The sequence below is a fragment of the Procambarus clarkii genome, chromosome 15, assembly GCF_040958095.1.
Source record: "Procambarus clarkii isolate CNS0578487 chromosome 15, FALCON_Pclarkii_2.0, whole genome shotgun sequence".
NCBI lineage: Eukaryota > Metazoa > Arthropoda > Malacostraca > Decapoda > Cambaridae > Procambarus > Procambarus clarkii.
The window spans coordinates 10,665,555-10,688,365 of NC_091164.1; the positions used below are offsets into that span (position 1 = coordinate 10,665,555).

The following is a 22,811-nucleotide window of genomic DNA, read 5'->3' on the forward strand; positions in this document are numbered from 1 at the left end:
ATTAAACACTTAAGTGAGAGTGAAGAGTGGCGAATCTGAAGAAAATAACAAGAAAATAGACTCATATGGTGAACAACTCCAAGGTACCCTGAGGGGCTAACATAGAGTTAGGCAAGGATATGCAAAGAGGAACTTCATGGACAACTTACATAGAGGAGGTTAATAAAGAACTAACAAAATACAAAAAATAAAATAAAAAGAGACGTATGAGCAAGTTGTAAAAGAGAAAGAAACGATGAAGGAAGTGTGTTTGGAAGTCAAAACCAGAAATGACCAATAAGAAGGTGAAATTAGGCAAGTAATTAGGAAAGAACTGCTAACCAACAGTAAATTAATACAAAACACTGTTCATAAAGGTAAATCCATAATATTTTTTGGGTGTTTAGAAAAGGAAATATCATCTTGGGTGGACAGAGCCACAGAATTGATGAAAATCATTGAGAAAATAGTAGGTTTAGGAACAGGTCTCAATTCAAAGGAAAATGTCAATGATGTTAGGAGGATTGGAAAATATGAAAAAGACAAAAATCGCCTCTTAAACGTGACATTTAATGGAGGTAAAACATTGGCGGAAATGCTTAGAAATGCCAGGGAATTGCAGTGTGATGAGGAAAGAAAATTTGGTCAATAAGACAAAACCTTTCAAGGGAAGACAGAGAAAATCTGAAAACAAACCACGACGAAGCAAAACTTCTAAATGGGAATAGAAAAAAAGAAGAAAATATATTTTTTTTCTACGAAGTGTTTGGGACTGGAAAGCTAGTGAAAGGGCACATAAAAACAAAGCAACAAATTCATTAGAGGAAGGGGGGAGTAAAGGACAAAAGGAAAGGGAGCATGTTCCTGAAAATTGTATATACCAACATTGATGGAGTGAGGTAAAAAATACTGAAGCTAAAAGATATAATTCAGCTTAAGGTCCCAGATATTGTCGCACTAACATAGATGAAACTTGAAGAAAATGTGTTAAATGAGGTCGTATTCCCAAGGGGCTCCTCACTTTGGAGACGTGACAGGAAAACTAGGAAAGGAGGGAGGGGGGGGGGAGGAGTGACTGTGCTGGTGAAAGAACACCTGAAGGTAAGAAAGTTAATAATCAAAAACCCTCGACAAGTTGACATAATGACATTGCAGGTCTTGAATCAGGATGATTAAACTGATACTCGTAAATGCCTACAGCCCACCAGCAAGCAACACATGGACAAAGAAGGAACTGGATAACAAATGATAGGGCCTCATAATGGTCATGAGAGAGATTATAGTAAATGTAGATAAAAATAAATCCTGAGTGTTGGTACTGGGGGATTTCAACTTTAAGACAATAGACTGGGAGGTCTACGAAGCAAGAATGTAGGACATTTGGACAGGCAGATTTGTAAACCTCATTCTAGAGACATTCATGTATCAGCACGTCAAGCTGGCCACAAGAATGAGGGAAGGGGATGTTCAGTGAGTATTGGATCTAATATTCACCAGGAAAGAAGAAGAAAAGATATTTGACATCCAGTACCTTCCTCCCTCGGGAAAGAGTGATCATGTCCTATTGAAAATTAAATATGTTTTGCTATATAATCTAGAAGAGAATGGGGACATTGAAACGTTGATAAACTCGATTTCAAGAGAGGAAACTATAGGGAACTTAGAACATTCTTTAATGAGTTTAGTCTGGCAGAGTTGTTGCTAAACAACGAAGTAAATGAGATGTATGCCAAATTTTGCGAAATATGCGATGAAGGCACACAAACATTTATACCAAAGCAGAGATGCAGGACCAGAAAACAGGATTGGTTCAACAGAAATTGTGCGAGGGCCAGAGAGGATAAAACAAGCAAATGGGCTCAATATTGAAAGAGGCCTAACCCGCAAACATACCAGCATTACAAACAAGCAAGAAACAATTACACAACAGTGAGGAGAGAGGCAGAAAGGAACTTTGAGGAAGGTATAGCGGACAAAAGTAAAACAGATCCAGACCTATTCTATAAATTCATTAAAAGCAAGCTGTATGTAAAGGATAAAATCCAAAGATTGAGAATGGGTAACAAGACTACTGAAAATTAAAAAGAAATGTGTGAAACGCTAAGTGAACCGTTCCAAAGTGTGTTTGTACAAAATGAGAATTTCAGAGAGCCGGACCAAATACCAGTTCCAGAGCACGCCATAGACTACATAGTCTTCAGGTATCTCAAGACGAAGTGGAAAATTTACTCAAGGGGTTAGGAAAAAATAAAGAGGTTGGACCTGATGGAGTTTCACCTTGGGTGCTGCGAGAATGTGCAACTGAGCTGAGCATTCCACTTTATATTCCAGACATCCTTGTACACAGGAATCTTAGCAGATATATAGAAAAAGCAACATAGTACCAATCTATGAAAATGGTAGTCGAGATTAACCTTTAAATTATAGACCCGAATCATTAACAAGCGTGGTAGTCAAAACAATAGAAAAAATAGTTAAAACCAAAGGGGTTGAACACCTAGAGAGTAATGACATAATAACAGACAAAGAGTATGGTTTTCGGACAGGAAGATCCTGTGTAACAAATATTCTTAGTTTTTATTAAAGAGCCACAGCGATACTACAGGAAAGAGGTGGTTAGGTTGACTGTCTATCTGGACCTAAACAAGGCTTTTGACAGTGTCCCACACAAGAGGCTGTTCTGGAAATTGGAACATGCTGGAGGGCTGACAGGGAGACTTCTGACGAATGAAAAATGTTCCAACTGACAGACAGATGAAGGCAGTAATCAGAGACAATGTATCTGACTGGAGGAGTGTTACTAGCGGAGTACTACAGGGTTCAGTTCTTGCACCAGTAATGTTCATCGTCTACATAAACAATGTACCAGAAGGAATACATAATTATAGGAACATGTTTGCGGATAATGCTAAGATACTGGGGAGGATAGGAGGAGCAGACGATTGTAATGCCTTTCAAATTGGTTTAAGATAAGTGCTTGGAGCGACAAGTGGCAAATGGAATTCAATGTGAGTAAATGCCATTGTTATGGAATGTGGAATCAGAGAAAATTGACCACACACAACTTACAAATTATGTGGAAAGATATTCCATAACTCTATTAAAGAACGAGACCTAGGGGGTGGTTTTGGATAGTAAGCTGTCGCCAGAGGAACACATAAAGAACATTGTGAGAGAAGCGTATGCGTTGCTTTCCAACTTCAGACTTGCTTTTAATTATTTTGATGGTGAAATACTAAAGAAACTGTTCATGACCTTCGTGAGACCAAAACTGGAATATGCAGCAGTTGTGTGGTGCCCAAATCTCAAGAAGCACATAAATAAACTGGAAAAGGTGCAGCAGCACGGCACAAAATGGCTTCCGGAACTGAAAAACAAGAGTTACGAGGAGAAACTAGAGGCGTTAAACATGCCAATTCTAGAAGATAGAAGAATAAGAGGTGATATGATCACCACTTACAAAATACTAACAGGAATCGACCAAATTGACAAAGTAGAATTCCTGAAACCAGCAACTTCAGGAACAGATGGACACAGATTCAAGCTAAGGAAAGAAAGGTGCCGAAAAATATTTGAAAGTTTTTGCAGAGTGGTAGACAGTTGGAACAAGTTAGGTGAGAAGGTGGTGGAGTCAAAAACCGCCAGTAGTTTCTAAGCGTTATACGACAAAGAGTGCTGGGAAGACGGGACACCACGAGCGTAGCTCTCAACCTGTAACTACACTTAGGTAATTACACACACACACACACACACACACACACACAGACGTAGGCACTGTAGTTAAGTGTAGGCACTTAACTACAGACCCGTATCACTGACAAGCATCCCCTGCAAAATACTTGAAAGAATAATTAGGCTAAGACTTGTTGAGCACCTGGAGAGCATTGGGTTTGTAAACAAGCACCAACATGGGTTCTGGACAGGGAAATCATGCCTAACAAACCTTTTAGAATTCTATGATAAAGTAACAAGGATAAGGCAGGACAGAGAAGGCTGGGCAGACTGCATATTTCTTGACTGCCAAAAGGCCTTTGATACGGTACCGCACATGAGACTGCTATACAAACTTGAGAGGCAGGCAGGAGTAAGCGGAAAGGCCCTAGTATGGGTGAAGAACTACCTAACAGGAAGGAGCCAGAGGGTAATGGTAAGGGGCGAAAAGTCGGACTGGCGAACAGTAACAAGTGGAGTACCTCAAGGATCGGTGCTGGGACCAATCCTCTTCCTAATTTACGTAAATGATATGTTTACAGGAGTGGAATCATACATGTCAATGTTTGCAGATGACGCAAAATTAATGAGAAGAGTTGTGACAGACGAGGATTGTAGGATCCTCCAAGAGGACTTAAACAGGCTGCAGAGATGGTCAGGGAAATGGCTACTGGAGTTTAACACCAGTAAATGTAAAGTTATGGAAATGGGATCAGGTGACAGGAGACCAAAGGGACAGTACACAATGAAGGGGAACAGCCTACCTGTAACGATTCGAGAAAGAGACCTGGGAGTGGATGTGACACCTAATCTAACTCCTGAGGCACATATAAATAGGATAACGACAGCAGCGTACTCTACACTGGCGAAAATTAGAACTTCATTCAGAAACCTAAATGAGGAAGCTTTTAGGGCACTTTACACTGCCTACGTGAGACCCGTCTTAGAGTATGCCGCGCCATCATGGAGCCCCCACCTGAAGAAACACTTAAAGAAACTGGAGAAGGTTCAGAGGTTTGCGACGAGGCTTGTCCCAGAGTTACGAGGGATGGGATATGAAGAGCGGCTGAAGGAACTGAACCTAACGACACTAGAGAAAAGAAGGGAGAGAGGAGATATGATAGGGACATATAAAATACTCAGGGGAATTGACAAAGTGGAAATAGATGAAATGTTCACACGTAATAATAACAGAACGAGGGGACATGGGTGGAAACTGGAAACTCAGATGAGTCACAGAGATGTTAGGAAGTTTTCTTTTAGCGTGAGAGTAGTAGAAAAATGGAATGCACTTGGGGAACAGGTTGTGGAAGCAAATACTATTCATACTTTTAAAACTAGGTATGATAGGGAACTGGGACAGGAGTCATTGCTGTAAACAATCGATAGCTAGAAAGGCGGGATCCAAGAGTCAATGCTCGATCCTGCAAGCACATATAGGTGAGTACATATAGGTGAGTACACATTGTGTGTGTGTGTGTGTGTGTGTCAACTGTCAATCTCAACTGATTGACAGTTGAGAGCCGAGCGGAAAGAGCAGAGCTCAACCCCCGCAAGCACAAGCAGGTGAGTACACACACACACACACACACACACACACACACAGACACACACACACACACACACACACACACACACACACACACACACACACACACACACACACACACACACATACACACACACACACACACACACACACACACGCAGCTAAGCCCCTTATAACACAAAGGCTAATATGAACACATGACCCAACGCAGGAGACATTCAACAACGCACCCATCCATTTCCGCCCCTGTTGTCGGGGGTCGTAAGACCCTCTGTTCAGTGCCACACTCTCCACTAGTGGACAAGGCTGGGTGGGGGGATAAAAATGAATATTCCACACGAGCAGAACGGCTCCCAGCTGTCGTATTGCCTTGGGAAAAAAAGAATGATTTTTCTCGGATTAAGCTGTTGTGCTGGTATCAAATCATAGCTATAGTTATAGCTATAGCTAATTATAGCTATAGTAAAAGCAGTGCTAGCAGTTGTAATAGTAATAGCAGTACTAACAATAGCAATAGCAGTTGAAGCTATAAGATAACAGCTCTCAGCTATAAGATAACAGCTCATTAGCCTCGTCGCCAGTGAAAGCAATGTGGTTCCCTATTTACAATTACGTTAAATGACTGCTCTCCTGGATGGCCTGATTCCCTCGTGCAGGTCAGGAATGTCACGTGACCTTAGCTTAGAGAGCTGTTTAAAAGCACCGGCACATCTCTCTCTTTCTCTTTCTCTCTCTCTCTCTCTCTCTCTCTCTCTCTCTCTCTCTCTCTCTCTCTCTCTCTCTCTCTCTCTCTCTCTCTCTCTCTCTCTCTCTCTCTCTCTCTCTTTCTGTTCACAGTCCACGGACTCTAGGTCGATTCCCTGTCGTGACAGAAACAATTGGGCAGAGTTTCTATCACTTGGTACCGCTGATGTTAACCTATTAGTAAGTAGGTGCCTGGGCGTTAGAAAGCTGCTACTGTATATCCCGTATGTGTGTGTGTGTGTGGGGGGGGGGTAGATATGATAGAGCCCAATAGGCTCCAGAACCTGTACACCAGTTAATTGAGAGTTGAGAGGCGGGACCAAAGAGCCAAAGTTCAACCCCCGCAAGCACAACTAGAAGATGGCCAGGGAGGAGGGAAGACCGCAGCATTGAGGCGAGGGAGGTACTAGCCAACTTAGCATCATGGATGTAGCCATCAGAGGCAGTGCTTAAGACAGGGCCAGGGCGGGTCTCTCCGGACGCCGAGGTCCCCCACAGTCACGTTCACTCAATATCTCACCCAACCCAGAGAATTATGCCCGACCTGACCCCAGAGAGGTGAGTGGATTATCGCATAAAGATGAGAAAACAAGAGAATACTGATGGAGATGTAGGAAAGGAAGCAGCCAGAGGGAGAGGTCTGTTCAGAGGAAAGCGCCAAGCCATTACGACTATATAGCACTGGGACGGGGTCAGGATAAGGATTTAGGATGGGACGAGGAGGAAGGAATGGTGCCCAACCTCTTGGACGGTCGGGGGATTGAACGCCGACCTGCATGATGCGAGACCGTCGCTCTACTGTCTAATCCAAGTGGTTGGACAGCCAGAGGGAGAGATAATCACGTGGTGAAAGAGATGGGAGGGATATAGAGAACTGTACAATCAACCAATCTTACCATGATACTTCACAGACCATATCACGGACTCTAGAACAGGAACTGGGCAACAGGAAATACGTATACCAGACTTAAGATTATACTGCCTTAAGGCAATTATTATAAAATCAAACACAAGGACAAACATTTAAAGTTGGCAAACGAGTAGAGAGTCAGTGACTCGGTAGTCAGACTCGGAATAACACGAACAACATGACTAGGTCTGCATTCACTAACGAGCGCTTAAGAGGTATTTCAAGAAGTGTAAGTACTCTGACTGACACAGTTATCGTGACACAAGACACAGGTCGCCAAGACTACAGACAAGTAACGTGTGTGTGTGTGTGTCTATGTACTCACCTAGTTGTGCATGCGGGGGTTGAGCTCTGGCTCTTTGGTCCCGCCTCTCAACTGTCAGTCAACTGGTGTACAGATTCCTAAGCCTACTGGGCTCTATCATACCTACATTTGAAACTGTGTATGGAGTCAGCCTCCACCACATCACTGCCTAATGCATTCCACCTGTTAACTACTCTGACACTGAAAAAGTTCTTTCTAACGTCCCTGTGGCTCATTTGGGTACTCAGTTTCCACCTGTGTCCCCTTCGCGTACCACCCGTGTTAAACAGTTTATCCTTGTCCCTGTCAATAACCCTGAAGATTTTGTTGGTAGTGATCATGTCTCCCCTCACTCTTCTGTCTTCCAGTGTCATGAGGTGCATTTCCTGCAGCCTTTCCTCGTAGCTCATGCCTCTTAGTTCTAGGACTAGCCTAGTGGCATACCTCTGAACTTTTTCCAGCTTCGTCTTGTGCTTGACAAGGTACGGGCTCCATGCTGGCGCCGCATACTCCAGGATTGGTCTTACATATGTGGTGTACAAGATTCTGAATGATTCCTTACACAGGTTCCTGAACGCTGTTCTGATGTTAGCCAGCCTATGCCGCAGACTTATGTGTGTGTGTGTGTGTGTGTGTGTGTGTGTGTGTGTGTGTGTGTGTGTGTGTGTGTGTGTGTGTGTGTGTGTGTATGTGTGTGTGTGTGTATGTGTGTATTCACCAAGTTGTTCTTGCGCACACACACACACGCACACACACGTGTGTGCGTGTGTGCGCGCGCGTTTGCATGCACATATATAAATTAACGCTAAAATTAGTAGAGAAATTTACTCTCAGAATTTGAATCGCATTAAGCACATTAGAATCAGGGGACGTGATCGCGCACCAACGATAAAACTCCCAAATTGGCCATTTGCATGGGGACATTTCAGAGAATACTGCTCTCTACAAATGTTGATATCGCCTCTGAACGGGATGCCGGAAATAGATATCATGATACGAACCTACATGATGTCAACTCTTAAGACTGATCACAAGATTCACTTCACGTGACCTGAATATATTTTAAAATACCTGTAGCATATTATAAAAAAAAAAAACCGGATTAGGATTTGGCATTAGCGGATTTTTTTTATCACAGAAGATTACAACTAAATGGGAAATACGTTATTTTTAAGATATCTTTGTATCGTTCGCATTACAGTGTTTTCGTTCAACTTGTATTATCAATCGATATACAAGTGCTGAACGAATTTGACAAGTGAACAAACATTAAGGTAAATGTTCATTTACACTGCATATCTCCACTCAGGAGAAAGCAATTAGGATTAATTGCTATTAAAATAGAAAGGATTACACTATTAATTGATTAAAATAGAAAGGATTAAACTAGAGAAGAACATGAAAGTAGGCGATCAGGAAAGGGGCAAATCAAGATCAAACATATATTATGTATATATTTACTCTAACGTATTAGCGTTAAAAAAAAAAACATATATGATATGTATCAAACTTGAGGTAAATATGTGAAGAAAGCCAAGACGATTATCACTGGCGAGAGATGTGGAGATAGGGAGCTGCTACTTGAGCACGCAGGGAAGGAACGGGGCCCAACCACTTTTGGACCATTGGGGATCGAACACCGATCTCGCAAGAAGCGAGGCCATCGCTCTACCGACCTTGACAAAGTTAAACTCGAGATCCTGTCATGGACCATTGGGGATCGAACACCGATCCTGCAAGAAGCGAGGCCATCGCTGTACCGACCTTGACAAAGTTAAACTCGAGATACTGTCACAGGAACTGAATGGTAATTAATAGGATATTCTAGTTTGACTATGAGACGAGGGAGGGACTGGTGTGTGTGTGTGGAGTACACAAGAAAGGGGAAGAAGTGAAGAACATTGTAGAGATGTCCCAGCTGTGTCTGGGTACAAGTGACAGGATGAACAACCCAGCGGGTTTTCTTCCTATTGGGGAGTGTTGTACATGCTGCTATGGCGGTGTGTCCACTCACAGGATGAGTGGCGCTGCCCAGTAAACTCGTCCCTCGGGGCAAAATTAAAAAAAAAAATTAACATTGCAGAGATGGGATGTGCAACACTTACACGACCATCAGCTGGTCACCACAACAACTACAGCTGATCAGCATCACATCAACAGCTGATTATAATAACTACTGCTCGTTACGTCAACAGGTGATCACCACTAAAGCTACTACCATTAGTACATAGTCATCACTGATATTACGGCGACCACCACACCAGTCATCACATCCACCACAACACAAGTTGTAGTGGTTGTGATCACCACCATTACAACCACTAAAGCAGCCACCACCACCACCACCACCAACCACCACCACCAACCACCACCACCAACCACCACCACCACCACCACCCCCACCACCACCACCACCCACCACCACCACCACCCACCACCACCACCACCACCAACCACCACCACCACCACCACCACCAACCACCACCACCAACCACCACCACCACCACCACCACCACCCACCACCACCACCACCACCACCACCAACCACCACCACCAACCACCACCACCACCACCACCACCACCCACCATCACCACCACCACCACCACCCACCACCACCACCACCCACCACCACCACCACCCACCACCACCACCACCACCACCACCAACCACCACCACCAACCACCACCACCACCACCACCACCACCACCACCACCACCACCACCACCACCCACCACCACCACCACCACCAACCACCACCACCAACCACCACCACCACCACCACCACCACCCACCATCACCACCCACCACCACCACCCACCACCACCACCACCCACCACCACCACCACCCACCACCACCACCACCACCACCAACCACCACCACCAACCACCACCAACCACCAACACCAACCACCACCACCACCACCACCAACCACCACCACCACCACTAACCATCACCACCACCAACCACCAACCACCACCACCACCACCACCACCACCACTGCACCAACCACCACCACCACCACCACCACCACCACCACCACCACCACTGCACCAACCACCACCACCACCACCAACCACCAACCACCACCACCACCAACCACCACCACCACCACCACCACTGCACCAACCACCACCACCAACCGCCACCGTAGCAACCACCAACAACCACACCACCACCACCGCACCAACCACCACCACGACCACCGCACCAAGCACCAACCACCACCACCACCACCACCAACCACCACCACCACCACCACTGCACCAACCACCACCACCAACCACCAACCACCACCACCACCAACCACCACCACCACCACCACCACCACCACCACCAACCACCACCACCACCACCACCACCACCAACCACCACCACCACCACCACCACCACCACCAACCAACACCACCACCACCACCACCACTGCACCAACCACCACCACCAACCGCCACCGTAGCAACCACCAACAACCACACCACCACCACCGCACCAACCACCACCACGACCACCGCACCAACCACCACCACCACCATCCCCCACATAAAACACACCAATATTACGAACGGCCAGCACTGATAGAGTAGAATTCGTGAATTAGTTCCACAAAAACGAATGACAATTTTTAGTACCCGAAGCTGTTGTTGTATTCAGTGTGGTCTGTGCTGGACTCCAGTGGTCTGTAGTGGTCTGTAGTGGTCTCCTGTGCTTAATGTTGGTCTTCAGCTCTCGAGTCCCACCCCTGCTATATATTTATATTAATATAAAATATGTGATAGCGGTCTCACCACTGTACTACTGTACTACTGTACTAGTAGTACACAGTTACAGTGACCAAACCACTCATTAAGCCGTAATTGTCAAGCTGTACTCATCAGCACATTATATTATACATTAACTATATAAAGGTATAAAGATAAACCTAAGGAAGGTTAGGTGAGGTGTTTTGGTGAGGAGGAGGAGGAGGAGGGAAGGAGAGTGTGCAGCACCATCCTGGAGGTGAATGAAGGGCGCCTCGAGTCACAGCTTCGAACACACAGTGACAAAACGTACTTAATACGTCCTATTACCGCCCGGGATAATCGATATTTTGTACATACACAAGAACCGAGTAGCACTTAAGGGGGCCAGCCAGAGGCTTAGGGCTCCGCCCAGCAGTATCTCTGCAACTACGGGCTCACCATAGCCCGTGCTACTTGGAACTTTTTGTTCCAGGTAGCGAATCTTTAACAACAACAACATCTCTGCAAACAAAAAACAAAAATGTAGTCAAGAACACGTGGTTGGGGTGGTTGGGGTTTTGAGTCGTGTCTGGAGTTGAATTGGATTGTGGCGCAGCCTAGACTGGGACGGGTTGTGGACGGGTTGAGGACGGGTTGTGGACGGGTTGTGGACGGGTTGTGGACGGGTTGAGGACGGGTTGTATATTAGCCCGTCCTCATAAACACTGGCTAGATGCTCGTTATAATCCTGCTGGCCCCTCCCTACCCCCCCCCCCCTCCCCCAATACCCCAATACCCCTCTGGTTTATTAATGAAAAACACTTTAGACGACACTCAAACTAATTATGTTGGAAATTTTATCGAAGCCTACTCAGGAATAGGTAATTTACTTTACATGTAAATAATTTTTTTTGTCTGAGGCAAAATGTCTTAACCTAAGTTATTAGGGTACCAAGTGATAAAGTGCTCGATCTGGCAGGCACAAATAGGTGAGCACACGTACGCGCGCGCCCCCGCACACACACACACACACACACACACACACACACACACACACACACACACACACACACACACACACACACACACACACACACAGGTCAGCTGGCTTATGAAGACATACGACACTGTACACAACTTACTTGCCACATCTCTATAGCAGATGAACAACAAGGAACGACCCACTGCGCCTTCACAGAGCCCCACATCAACACAGTAACATCAGCAGCATCCGTGAACCTGGCCAACATCACGGTGGACTTTATAGCATCTAGGCACAGTGCCTGTAAGAACGATATATTCCACGCATGTGAGAGCAGTACTTGTGTATGCAGCCTTGGTATGGAAATATATAGCACTAAACTGGAGACGGTACAGACGCATAATATATGACTGGATCCATACCTGAGAGGACTAGCCTACAAGGTCAGGTTGAGGGGGGCTAGGCCACGAGGAGAGGTTGAGGGCTAGGCTACGAGGTCAGGTTGATAGCTAGGTCACGAGGTCAGGTTGATGGCTAGGCTACGAGGTCACGTTGAGGGCTAGGCTACAAGGTCAAGTTTAGGGCTAGGCTACGAGGAGAAGTTGAGGGCTAGGCTACGAGGTCAGGTTGAGGGCTAGGCTACGAGGTCAGGTTGATGGCTAGGCTACGAGGTCACGTTGAGGGCTAGGCTACAAGGTCAAGTTTAGGGCTAGGCTACGAGGAGAAGTTGAGGGCTAGGCTACGAGGTCAGGTTGAGGGCTAGGCTACGAGGTCAGGTTGATGGCTAGGCTACGAGGTCACGTTGAGGGCTAGGCTACAAGGTCAAGTTTAGGGCTAGGCTACGAGGAGAAGTTGAGGGCTAGGCTACGAGGTTAGGTTGAGGGCTAGGTTACGAGGTCAGGTTGAGGGCTAGGCTACGAGGTCAGGCTGATGGCTAGGCTACGAGGTCAGGCTGATGGCTAGCCTACGATATATTATAATGAGGGATTACGACCTCATATCATCGCGAAACTGCATCACGGAGCATGACTTTGCACAGAGGAAGAAACAAAACAATGGAAAATGATCCTTAATGCCGCCACAGCAAAATGAGAGGACACGGGCGGAAACTGGAGACCCGGATGAGCCTCAGGAAGATAAGGCGACACTCTCACCTGCCTGAGAGGCGCCCACCAAGTAGAGTGACGTAGACAGGTGAGAGAGTAGATGAGAGAGTAGATAAGTTACGCAACTTCCCATCAACTGTGGCGTCATCTTGTCTGCTTCGAACCCGGAAACGAAGCGTTTCCGGGTTCATATTGCCCTTGAGTGCAACCCATTCGTTGATCACTCATTCTGTTGCTTCGTTGATTGCGTCATTCGTTGACTCATCAATTCCCCCTCCCCCCCCTCGCATGTTTTGATTCATTAATCGCCTCAGCGGTTTGTTTGTTAATCATTCCACATTATAATTTGTTAATATCCCTGGCTGATGATTCGTTAAAGACCCCCTCCACCCCCCCCTCTAGCTGTTCAAGCATTAATCACTCCACCTACTGAATCGTTAATCACCTCATATCGTTGACTTGTTAATCGCTATTAAATCGTAAACTGTCCCACATCTGAGGTAATCCTTCATAGCCAAAGCCAGTTGAATCATTAAGCACTTCACCTGTTAATTCATTAATCCCCCCCCCCCCACTAATTCAACCATTAATCAACTCACCATTTCTCGTCGTTAATCGCATCTTTCTTCATTCGTTCAATTCCCACCCGTTCCCCCTCGTAAATTACTTCGTCTGTTAAACGAGTTACTTATCCAGCCATTAATTGTCTGAGTCGTTTAAATCGTTAATTAGTTACCTAACATTAATGCTAATCGCTCAGTTGTATATCATCCCCTCCACCTGCTTGATCGTTAATTACCAACTTGTTTATTGGTTAATTGGTCCATTTGTTTAGTCATTAAGCTCCCCACTTGTTCAGGTGGGAGGCCTGGTCACAGACCGCGCTGCGGAATCACCGCAAGGTATCCGCAAGGAAACCGCAAGGTATCCGCATGATATCCGCATGGTATCCGCAAGGAAACCGCAAGGTATCCGCATGGTAACCGCAAGGTATCCGCATGGTAACCGCAAGGTATCCGCATGATATCCGCATGGTAACCGCAAGGTATCCGCATGGTAACCGCAAGGTATCCGCATGATATCCGCATAATAACCGCAAGGTATCCGCATGGTAACAGCATGGTAACCGCATGGTAACCGCAAGGTATCCGCATGGTAACAGCATGGTAACCGCATGGTAACCGCAAGGTATCCGCATGGTAACCGCAAGGTAACTGCAAGGTATCCGCGTGGTAACCGCAAGGTATCCGCATGGTAACCGCACGGTATCCGCAAAGTAACCACAAAGTATCCACAAGGTATCCGCAAGGCGTTTATCGTTCCACACTTTTATTTATCAATAATCGTCCCATTTCTGAAATCGTTAAACGCGCTCTTTTCATTCATTTATTGTTCCATCTGTCGTTTATAGTTCCACCTGCTCAGTAGTTATTGTCCCACCTGTTCACTCTTTAATTGTCCAATCTGTTCCATCGTTAATTGTCCTATCTGTTCCATCGTTAATTGTCCTATCTGTTCCATCGTTAATTGTCCTATCTGTTCCATCGTTAATTGTCCTATCTGTTCCATTGTTAATTGCCCTATCTGTTCCATCGTTAATCGTCCTATCTGTTCCATCGTTAATTGCCCTATCTGTTCCATCGTTAATTGTCCTATCTGTTCCATCGTTAATTGCCCTATCTGTTCCATCGTTAATTGTCCTATCTGTTCCATCGTTAATTGCCCTATCTGTTCCATCGTTAATTGTCCTATCTGTTCCATCGTTAATTGCCCTATCTGTTCCATCGTTAATTGTCCTATCTGTTCCATCGTTAATTGCCCTATCTGTTCCATCGTTAATTGTCCTATCTGTTCCATCGTTAAATGTCCTATCTGTTCCATCGTTAATTGCCCTATCTGTTCCATCGTTAATCGTCCTATCTGTTCCATCGTTATTTGCCCTATCTGTTCCATCGTTAATTGTCCTATCTGTTCCATCGTTAATTGCCCTATCTGTTCCATCGTTAATTGTCCTATCTGTTCCATCGTTAATTGCCCTATCTGTTCCATCGTTAATTGTCCTATCTGTTCCATCGTTAATTGCCCTATCTGTTCCATCGTTAATTGTCCTATCTGTTCCATCGTTAATTGCCCTATCTGTTCAATCGTTAATTGTCCTATCTGTTCCATCGTTAATTGTCCTATCTGTTCCATCGTTAATTGTCCTATCTGTTCCATCGTTAATTGCCCTATCTGTTCCATCGTTAATCGTCCTATCTGTTCCATCGTTAATTGCCCTATCTGTTCCATCGTTAATTGTCCTATCTGTTCCATCGTTAATTGCCCTATCTGTTCCATCGTTAATTGTCCTATCTGTTCCATCGTTAATTGTTTCACCTGTTCAGTCTCCAAGAGTCTCCACTTAAACGTCCTTCATTCGAGTCTACCCCCGGTCTCTACCCCCCTTCCCCCCCCCCCCGATAACCCCCTCCCCCCGTCTACCACCCCCCCCCCCCCGTCAACCGCCCATCCCCCCTGTCAACCCCCTCCCCTTCCCCTCTCTTATCTTGTCAACGTGAATGTCTAATCTCGGCCGGGACGAGCCATCACGTAACTGCTTCCTACCGGCTGTGATATCAGAGAGATATGGCACCGAGTCCAATTAGCAGAGTGGCAGTTCTTCTGGGCGATACAGCCCCACGTACACAAAGAGAGAGACATGTTCTAGATCCCCCAGCTGGCGCGTGTGTGTGTGTTCTCAAGTGTCGATGCGGCTCGGGAAGAGGGGTTTCCCCTGGTGTATATAAGGGGGTTCTGCTGCAACCTGTCCTCTTAAAAAGAACGTCGCTTTTGGCCGTTTGCCCGTATGGCCGAATTTGGACGTAATTTGAAAATGAAAAAAAAAAATGAAAATAAATTTGGGATTTTTTTTTCAACAGTAAGTTAAGGGTCCTCTGATAGGTTAGGTGGGCAGGAAATTCTCATAAAGTTTCAAAACGTTATGAAAAACGTTAATTAAAAATGTCCTCTCATAACCTCTGGCTCAAATAGAAAACGGAACAGAACGTCACTTTTGTGAGTCGATTTCATTGCAAATTACGTCCAAATTTGGCCATAGTGCGCATACGAGCCAAAAGTGACGTTATTTTTAAGAGGACGGGTTGCTGTAGTACAGTGGTCTGCGTCCCTGGCTCACTATACCGAGGGGGGAGGATATATGCCCCCCTTGTTCACCAAGTAGTAAAGTAGGTCGTAGCTGTAGAGCCCTGTCGTAGCTCAGTCGTTTAAGGCAGTGTCTGGGATGCTCCCGGACGCAGGTTCGAATCCTCGTCACGGCCCTTGTGGATTTGTTCAGTAAAGTAGGTGTCCGGGAGTTTGTTAATTGTCGTGGGTTGGATGCTGAGAGAAGGTCAGTATTGGGCCTATAGGCCGTGCAAACACACAACATAATTGTCCCCCTATTTTCTGCTTGTTACAAGTTGTAATAAAGTTGTTAATACATCTTGTTATAACGTTTTAATGACGTATCAGAACGTTGTTACAACTTGCTAGGAGGTGTTCACATTTGTTGAAACGTTGTGACAACGTCGTAGTTTCGTCACCTGTTTGGCCACCCCCCCCCCCCGGGGTGGGGGGGGGGAACTCCATAACCCTAGGTACAGGCCTCCTGTACCCGACAGTTGTACCGGGGAGTCATTAAGCACTACAGCTGCTTACAGAAGACCTCTGTACTCATACTAACCCCCCCCCCCCCTCTGTATTCCTCGAGTGATGAGAAGACAGTGCGAGCAAGGTCAAGTATTAACCAGGAGAAAGCGCTAAGCCAGTGGGACTAGATAGCAGTTGGGACATGAGAGGGAGGATCTGGGACTAATGGGTGGGGGGGGGGGAATGGTGCCCCAACCACCTCGACCGTCGATGATGGAGCGTTGACGTTGTCGACCTGACCCCTTCGACTGACCTATGACACGCCTATACCCAATACTCTTCATAAGTGAAAATTGAGTCTAGCCCTCCAACCGCGGGCAGACACAAAAACAAACAAATAAACAGACATTCTCTCCTTTGTAGATATAGACAGCAACTTCTTAACTTTTGGGAAGAGTTTCGTCTAGCAGTAAGCATTACTAGTTATGAACTGGAATAATAGGTATAAGCTCTTGATGTGTGCGTGCGTGTGTGTGTGTGTGTGTGTGTGTGTGTGTGTGTGTGTGTGTGTGTGTGTGTGTGTGTGCGTGCGTGTGTGTGTGTGTGTGTGTGTACTCACCTAGTTGTACTCACCTAGTTGTGTTTGCGGGGGTTGAGCTCTGGCTCTTTGGTCCCGCCTCTCAACCGTCAATCAACAGGTGTACAGATTCCTGAGCCTATCGGGCTCTGTCATATCTACACTTGAAACTGTGTATGGAGTCAGCCTCCACCACATCACCCCCTAGGATGTGTGTGTGTGTGTGTGTGTGTGTGTGTGTGTATATGTGTGTGTGTGTGTGTGTGTGTGTGTGTGTGTGTGTGTGTGTGTGTGTGTGTGTGTGTGTGTGTATGTGTGTGTGTGTGTGTGTGTGTGTGTGTGTGTGTGTGTGTGTGTGTGTGTGTGTGTGTGTGTGTGTGTGTGGCCACCCAGGCTCCGGGGGGTACACAGTCCTCATGAATGATGTGTCCGTAATATATCCGAGAGTCTCTATCCCATTCTGCTTCTCTGAATATGCAAGCAGGCGCGTTGTCACGGGGAATGGGGAGAGGCAGAGGGGAGGGCAGAGGGGAGAATGTAGGGAGGCAGAGGGGAAGAAAGGGTAGGGGAGGTCCACAGAAAATAGTATCATGTTTAATGAAGATAAATTCCAGCTCCTGCACTATGGCAAAAATGAAAATATGAAAACTGTAACCACATATAATACACACTCAAATCACACAATAGAACGGAAAATAAATAGATATTGAATACAATAGATATTGTATTCGGGAGTAATCATATCTGAAGACCATACCTTTAAAAACCACAATAAAGTAGCCGTCACAACTGCAAGAAAAATGACACGTTAAATAACAAGAAACTCTCAAATAAGTGATGCCATACCAATGATGATACTTTTGAAGACACTGGTGTTCTCTAGGGTGGAATATTGTTGCACAATAACAGCCCTATTCAAAGTCCGGCCGCATATAGAATACCTTCCAGTACCAACTCACACCTTAAAGAAAACAAACATGCAAAAACTGCAAGCATTGCAAAATAAGGCGCTAAGGAGAGCAGCAAAACACCGTCCACCATATAATCAGACAATCCAGGAGCTCCATGAACTCCTTAACATACAGCCACTAAACATCAGACTACAAGACCCAGCCACCAGGGTGTGGAACACCATTGAAATGTTAGAAGATTCAATGCTAGGAATCCAAGCATTGATCCAACTCCAAGATGAGACGCCCCGCTCCCACAGCTGGTAGCCCATGAGCCTCGATCTACTCAAATGAAATACTAACTAACCCCACCCCCTAATGGTATGTAATATTCCTTCTGAAGATGTATTAATATACGAAAGTACTTAAGGAAATTCCTGTCTCAATTCTTCCTCCGTGGTCTGACACTGTCACATTTTTCAATCACGTTAATTTTCGTAATTTACACACACACACACACACACACACACACACACACACACACACACACACACACACACACACACACACACACACACACACACACACACTCACACACCTATAGACATCCACATATGGTGAAATGCACGTGAAGTACCTCACACACTCACACACTCACAACTCCCTGACAAGAGAGAGCAAGCATAGCTTACCTGCCAACACCCACATATGGTGTCAGCGAGGCGGACAGTCCGCCTCATATCATAACTCACACTATACTTCCCATTTCTAAACTTTTCCCTTCACCTGTGCTTCTCCATCTTTCTTATCTGCCCATCTCTCACTCAAAAAAACAAAAAAAAATAAGAGGTAGAATAGGGAAGAACAGGAGGAGACAAGAGCGGGATAGTTAAGATACAGATAAAATAACTGGGTGTAAGAGGAGGTGATAAAAAAGCAATAAAAATAAATATTTCGTGAAATATGAAATGGAATCCAATACTCACACACAAAGAAAATAATTCCAGTCGTAAAAGAAGGTACAAGAAACCAGTTGTACAACTAGGTGGTTGTACAGCCAACCTGCTGTACAATCACCCAGTTGTACAGCCAACCTGCTGTACAATCACCCAGTTGTACAGCCAACCTGTTGTACAATCACCCAGTTGTACAGCCAACCTGCTGTACAATCACCCAGTTGTACAGCCAACCTGCTGTACAATCACCCAGTTGTACAGCCAACCTGTTGTACAATCACCCAGTTGTACAGCCAACCTGCTGTACAACCACCCAGTTGTACAGCCAACCTGCTGTACAACCACCCAGTTGTACAGCCAACCTGCTTTACAACCACCCAGTTATCCAAACCACCAGGTGTACAACCAGTTGTTCAACCAGCCAGTGTAACAGTTCAGCTGTTTGTGTACAAAGTTACTCTTAGCGTTATACACATCCTGTAGACACAACGTTCAGTGCAAGAAAGTTATCACAGACAAATGGCGAAAAAGTTACTATTTAATCTAAAAAAGGCAAAAAGGTTTGCCTGTTCAAAAATAAGATTTAGACACAAATCACATCGTCCACAAGACAGTTCGTCAGCGAATTATAAACCTACAAAACCTAACCTAACCTAACCTAACCTAACGTAACCTAACCTTACCTAACCTAACCTAACGTAACCTAACCTAACCTAACCTAACCTAACCTACAAAACCTAACCTAACCTAACCTAACCTAACCTAACGTAACCTAACCTAACCTAACCTAACCTAACGTAACCTAACCTTACCTAACCTAACCCTCCCTAACCCTATTGTAACCCATCCTAACCCATCCTAACCTAAGACATTCTAACCTCACGACGACATGAGGCAATAGATAGATAATTATGATAATTTCATGAGGTAAATACACTAGGGAAATGCATCTGGTCGTATGGGGGCCACACTCTCCTTGTCGCTTCCTAGTGACACTCTGATATCACCGTCGAGGCCACTAGATATGGTGGCCTCCAGGTCTTCCTGTCACCCGTCGAGGCCACTAGAAATGGTGGCCTCCAGGTCTTCCTGTCACCCGTCGAGGCCACTAGAAATGGTGGCCTCCAGATCTTCCTGTCACCCGTCGAGGCCACTAGATATGGTGGCCTCCAGGTCTTCCTGTCACCCGTCGAGGCCACTAGAAATGGTGGCCTCCAGGTCTTCCTGTCACCCGTCGAGGCCACTAGAAATGGTGGCCTCCAGATCTTCCTGTCACCCGTCGAGGCCACTAGATATGGTGGCCTCCAGGTCTTCCTGTCACCCGTCGAGGCCACTAGATATGGTGGCCTCCAGGTCTTCCTGTCACCCGTCGAGGCCACTAGAAATGGTGGCCTCCAGATATTCCTGTCACCCGTCGAGGCCACTAGAAATGGTGGCCTCCAGGTCTTCCTGTTCACCGTCGAGGCCACTAGAGATGGTAGCCTCCAGGTAAGTTCAGGTAAATGATGATACATCCTAGCCAATCTAATCAGACACGCCCCCGTAGCAACACCGGGAATGTGAGGGCCTCACCGACTACCCACACGCGGGTTTGGAATGACGATGAATGCTGTAATAACTTACTCATAACCGTTCACGTTGGCACGGGAGGTGTCGGGGCTCGGGTGATTGAACCTCTCTGAGGTCATGAAGCAGTTCAAACTCTACCGAACAAGGCCAATGGCCGTTAACCTGAGTCTCCTCAAGTCATACATCTACGTCTCTCTCGCCAGGGAGGGTAAATGAACTATTGCTTATGGTATTAGTCATATATATTTCAAATTTACCCCCATCTTCATATTGTCGCCGCCACACTCTTTCCAGTTATATAAAAACACATGTCCGTAGGGTCAATGGCGTAAAGCTTGCACAGCACCCAGGGGTCGCTGGTGTAAAGCTTTCATAGAGCCGAGGGGTCGCTGGTGTAAAGCTTTCATAGAGCCGAGGGGTCGCTGGTGTAAAGCTTTCATAGAGCCGAGGGGTCGCAGGTGTAACGCTTTCATAGAGCCGAGGGGTCGCAGGTGTAACGCTTTCATAGAGCCGAGGGGTCGCTGGTGTAACGCTTTCATAGAGCCGAGGGGTCGCAGGTGTAACGCTTTCATAGAGCCGAGGGGTCGCAGGTGTAACGCTTTCATAGAGCCGAGGGGTCGCTGTTGTAAAGCTTTCATAGAGCCGAGGGGTCGCTGGTGTAAAGCTTTCATAGAGCTGAGGGGTCGCTGTTGTAAAGCCAACAGACAACCAGGTAACAGACAACCAGGTAACAGACAACCAGGTAACAGACAACCAGGTAACAGACAACCAGGTAACAGACAACCAGGTAACACACAACCAGGTAACAGACAACCAGGTAACACACAACCAGGTAACACACAACCAGGTAACAGACAACCAGGTAACACACAACCAGGTAACAGACAACCAGGTAACACACAACCAGATAACACACAACCAGGTAACACACAACCAGGTAACAGACAACCAGGTAACACACAACCAGGTAACAGACAACCAGGTAACACACAACCAGGTAACAGACAACCAGGTAACAACTGGGTATCGCAACAATTAAGGTAATCAGTGTAGTCTCCCTCCACCTGTGCCCCAGAGACGGTGCTCGTTGTCGTCCTCTGAACATAAATACCATTGTTATTGTCCTCCAGCTCCGGTAATTTGTGGCAACTCCTTTGATCGTGTCGATTTTCCCTTTTTTTTTTTACTAAAATTTTCATCTCTCGTAATCCTTTGGTCTTTATTTTGAGAGCTGCTGCTGCTCTTGATGCCGGCCGAGGCGTGTGGGTTGTTAGGTGTTAATTAAAGTTGAGAATTGTTGTTTGAATCTTGTAAAGAGTCTCGGTGAAAGAGGAATTGATTGTGCACCATCTTGAGGTCTTCTGAAGAGTGCAGAAGACGCCTTCTCGAGCCACACATTGTCAGGTATTGATTTTTGGTTTGCCAAATTGACCTATTGTCAAAATGCTCATAAATTTGGGATTTTCGTGGTCTCTTCTCAATGCTGTCTCGCCTTTGGAACGTGTTCTCTCAGTAAGTACAGATACGCGAGGACTCGAAGGCATCCGTCCATAGGAAGTCTCTGGCTCATGATTGAATGTTAACGTTAAATAATGTTTATTCCTAATGAAAAAATATAATAATATCAAATGAATTGATGTAGAATGAGCTCATGATAATAATATCCAATGTAGAGCTGTAGATAACAGCTCTTAGCTCGTGGCTTGGATGCGATCATCAATCTTAACGAACCTTAGTCTTTAAAAGAGTAAGAGAGAGGGAATTGGAATGCCATACCACGACAGACCTTCACATTCCAGGAACTCATACCACATCAAAAGCTTACATTCCAGGAACTCATACCACATCAAAAGCTTACATTCCAGGAACTTGTACATCAGCAGAAGCTTACAGTCTAAGGAACTTCATCAGAAAGTCATATTTCTAACACGAACAACCCCCAGAACCCCTCCCCCCCTCCCCCACATTCCACAGACAACTTCTCGAGAAATCAACATTGCAGAGCATTCCATCCCCAGGAAGTGTGAGCTGCGGTGCTCATTACGTGTGGCCTACACGGGCCGGAAGACTCCATATTGGGCCGGAGGACTCCACATCGCCGAAGGCTCTACATCGCCGAAGAACTCCACATCGCCGAAGAACTCCACATCGCCGAAGAACTCCACATCGCCGAAGGACTCCACATCACC

At 45.8% G+C, this 22,811-nt stretch overlaps 2 protein-coding genes across 3 annotated transcripts in view; one reads left to right on the top strand and one right to left on the bottom strand.

Moving 5' to 3' along the window:
* LOC123759112 (neprilysin-1) overlaps window positions 1-22,811 on the top strand; it is a 504,536-nt gene that overhangs the window by 26,105 nt on the left and 455,620 nt on the right. The gene's annotated exons all lie outside the window — the stretch shown is intronic.
* On the bottom strand, window positions 14,448-16,098 carry LOC138364904 (uncharacterized). The gene is made up of 2 exons (XM_069324981.1): window positions 16,083-16,098; window positions 14,448-15,139 (listed from the first exon to the last, which is right to left on the bottom strand). Exons 1-2 carry the CDS (start codon window positions 16,096-16,098, stop codon window positions 14,448-14,450), a joined length of 708 nt encoding a protein of 235 aa, XP_069181082.1.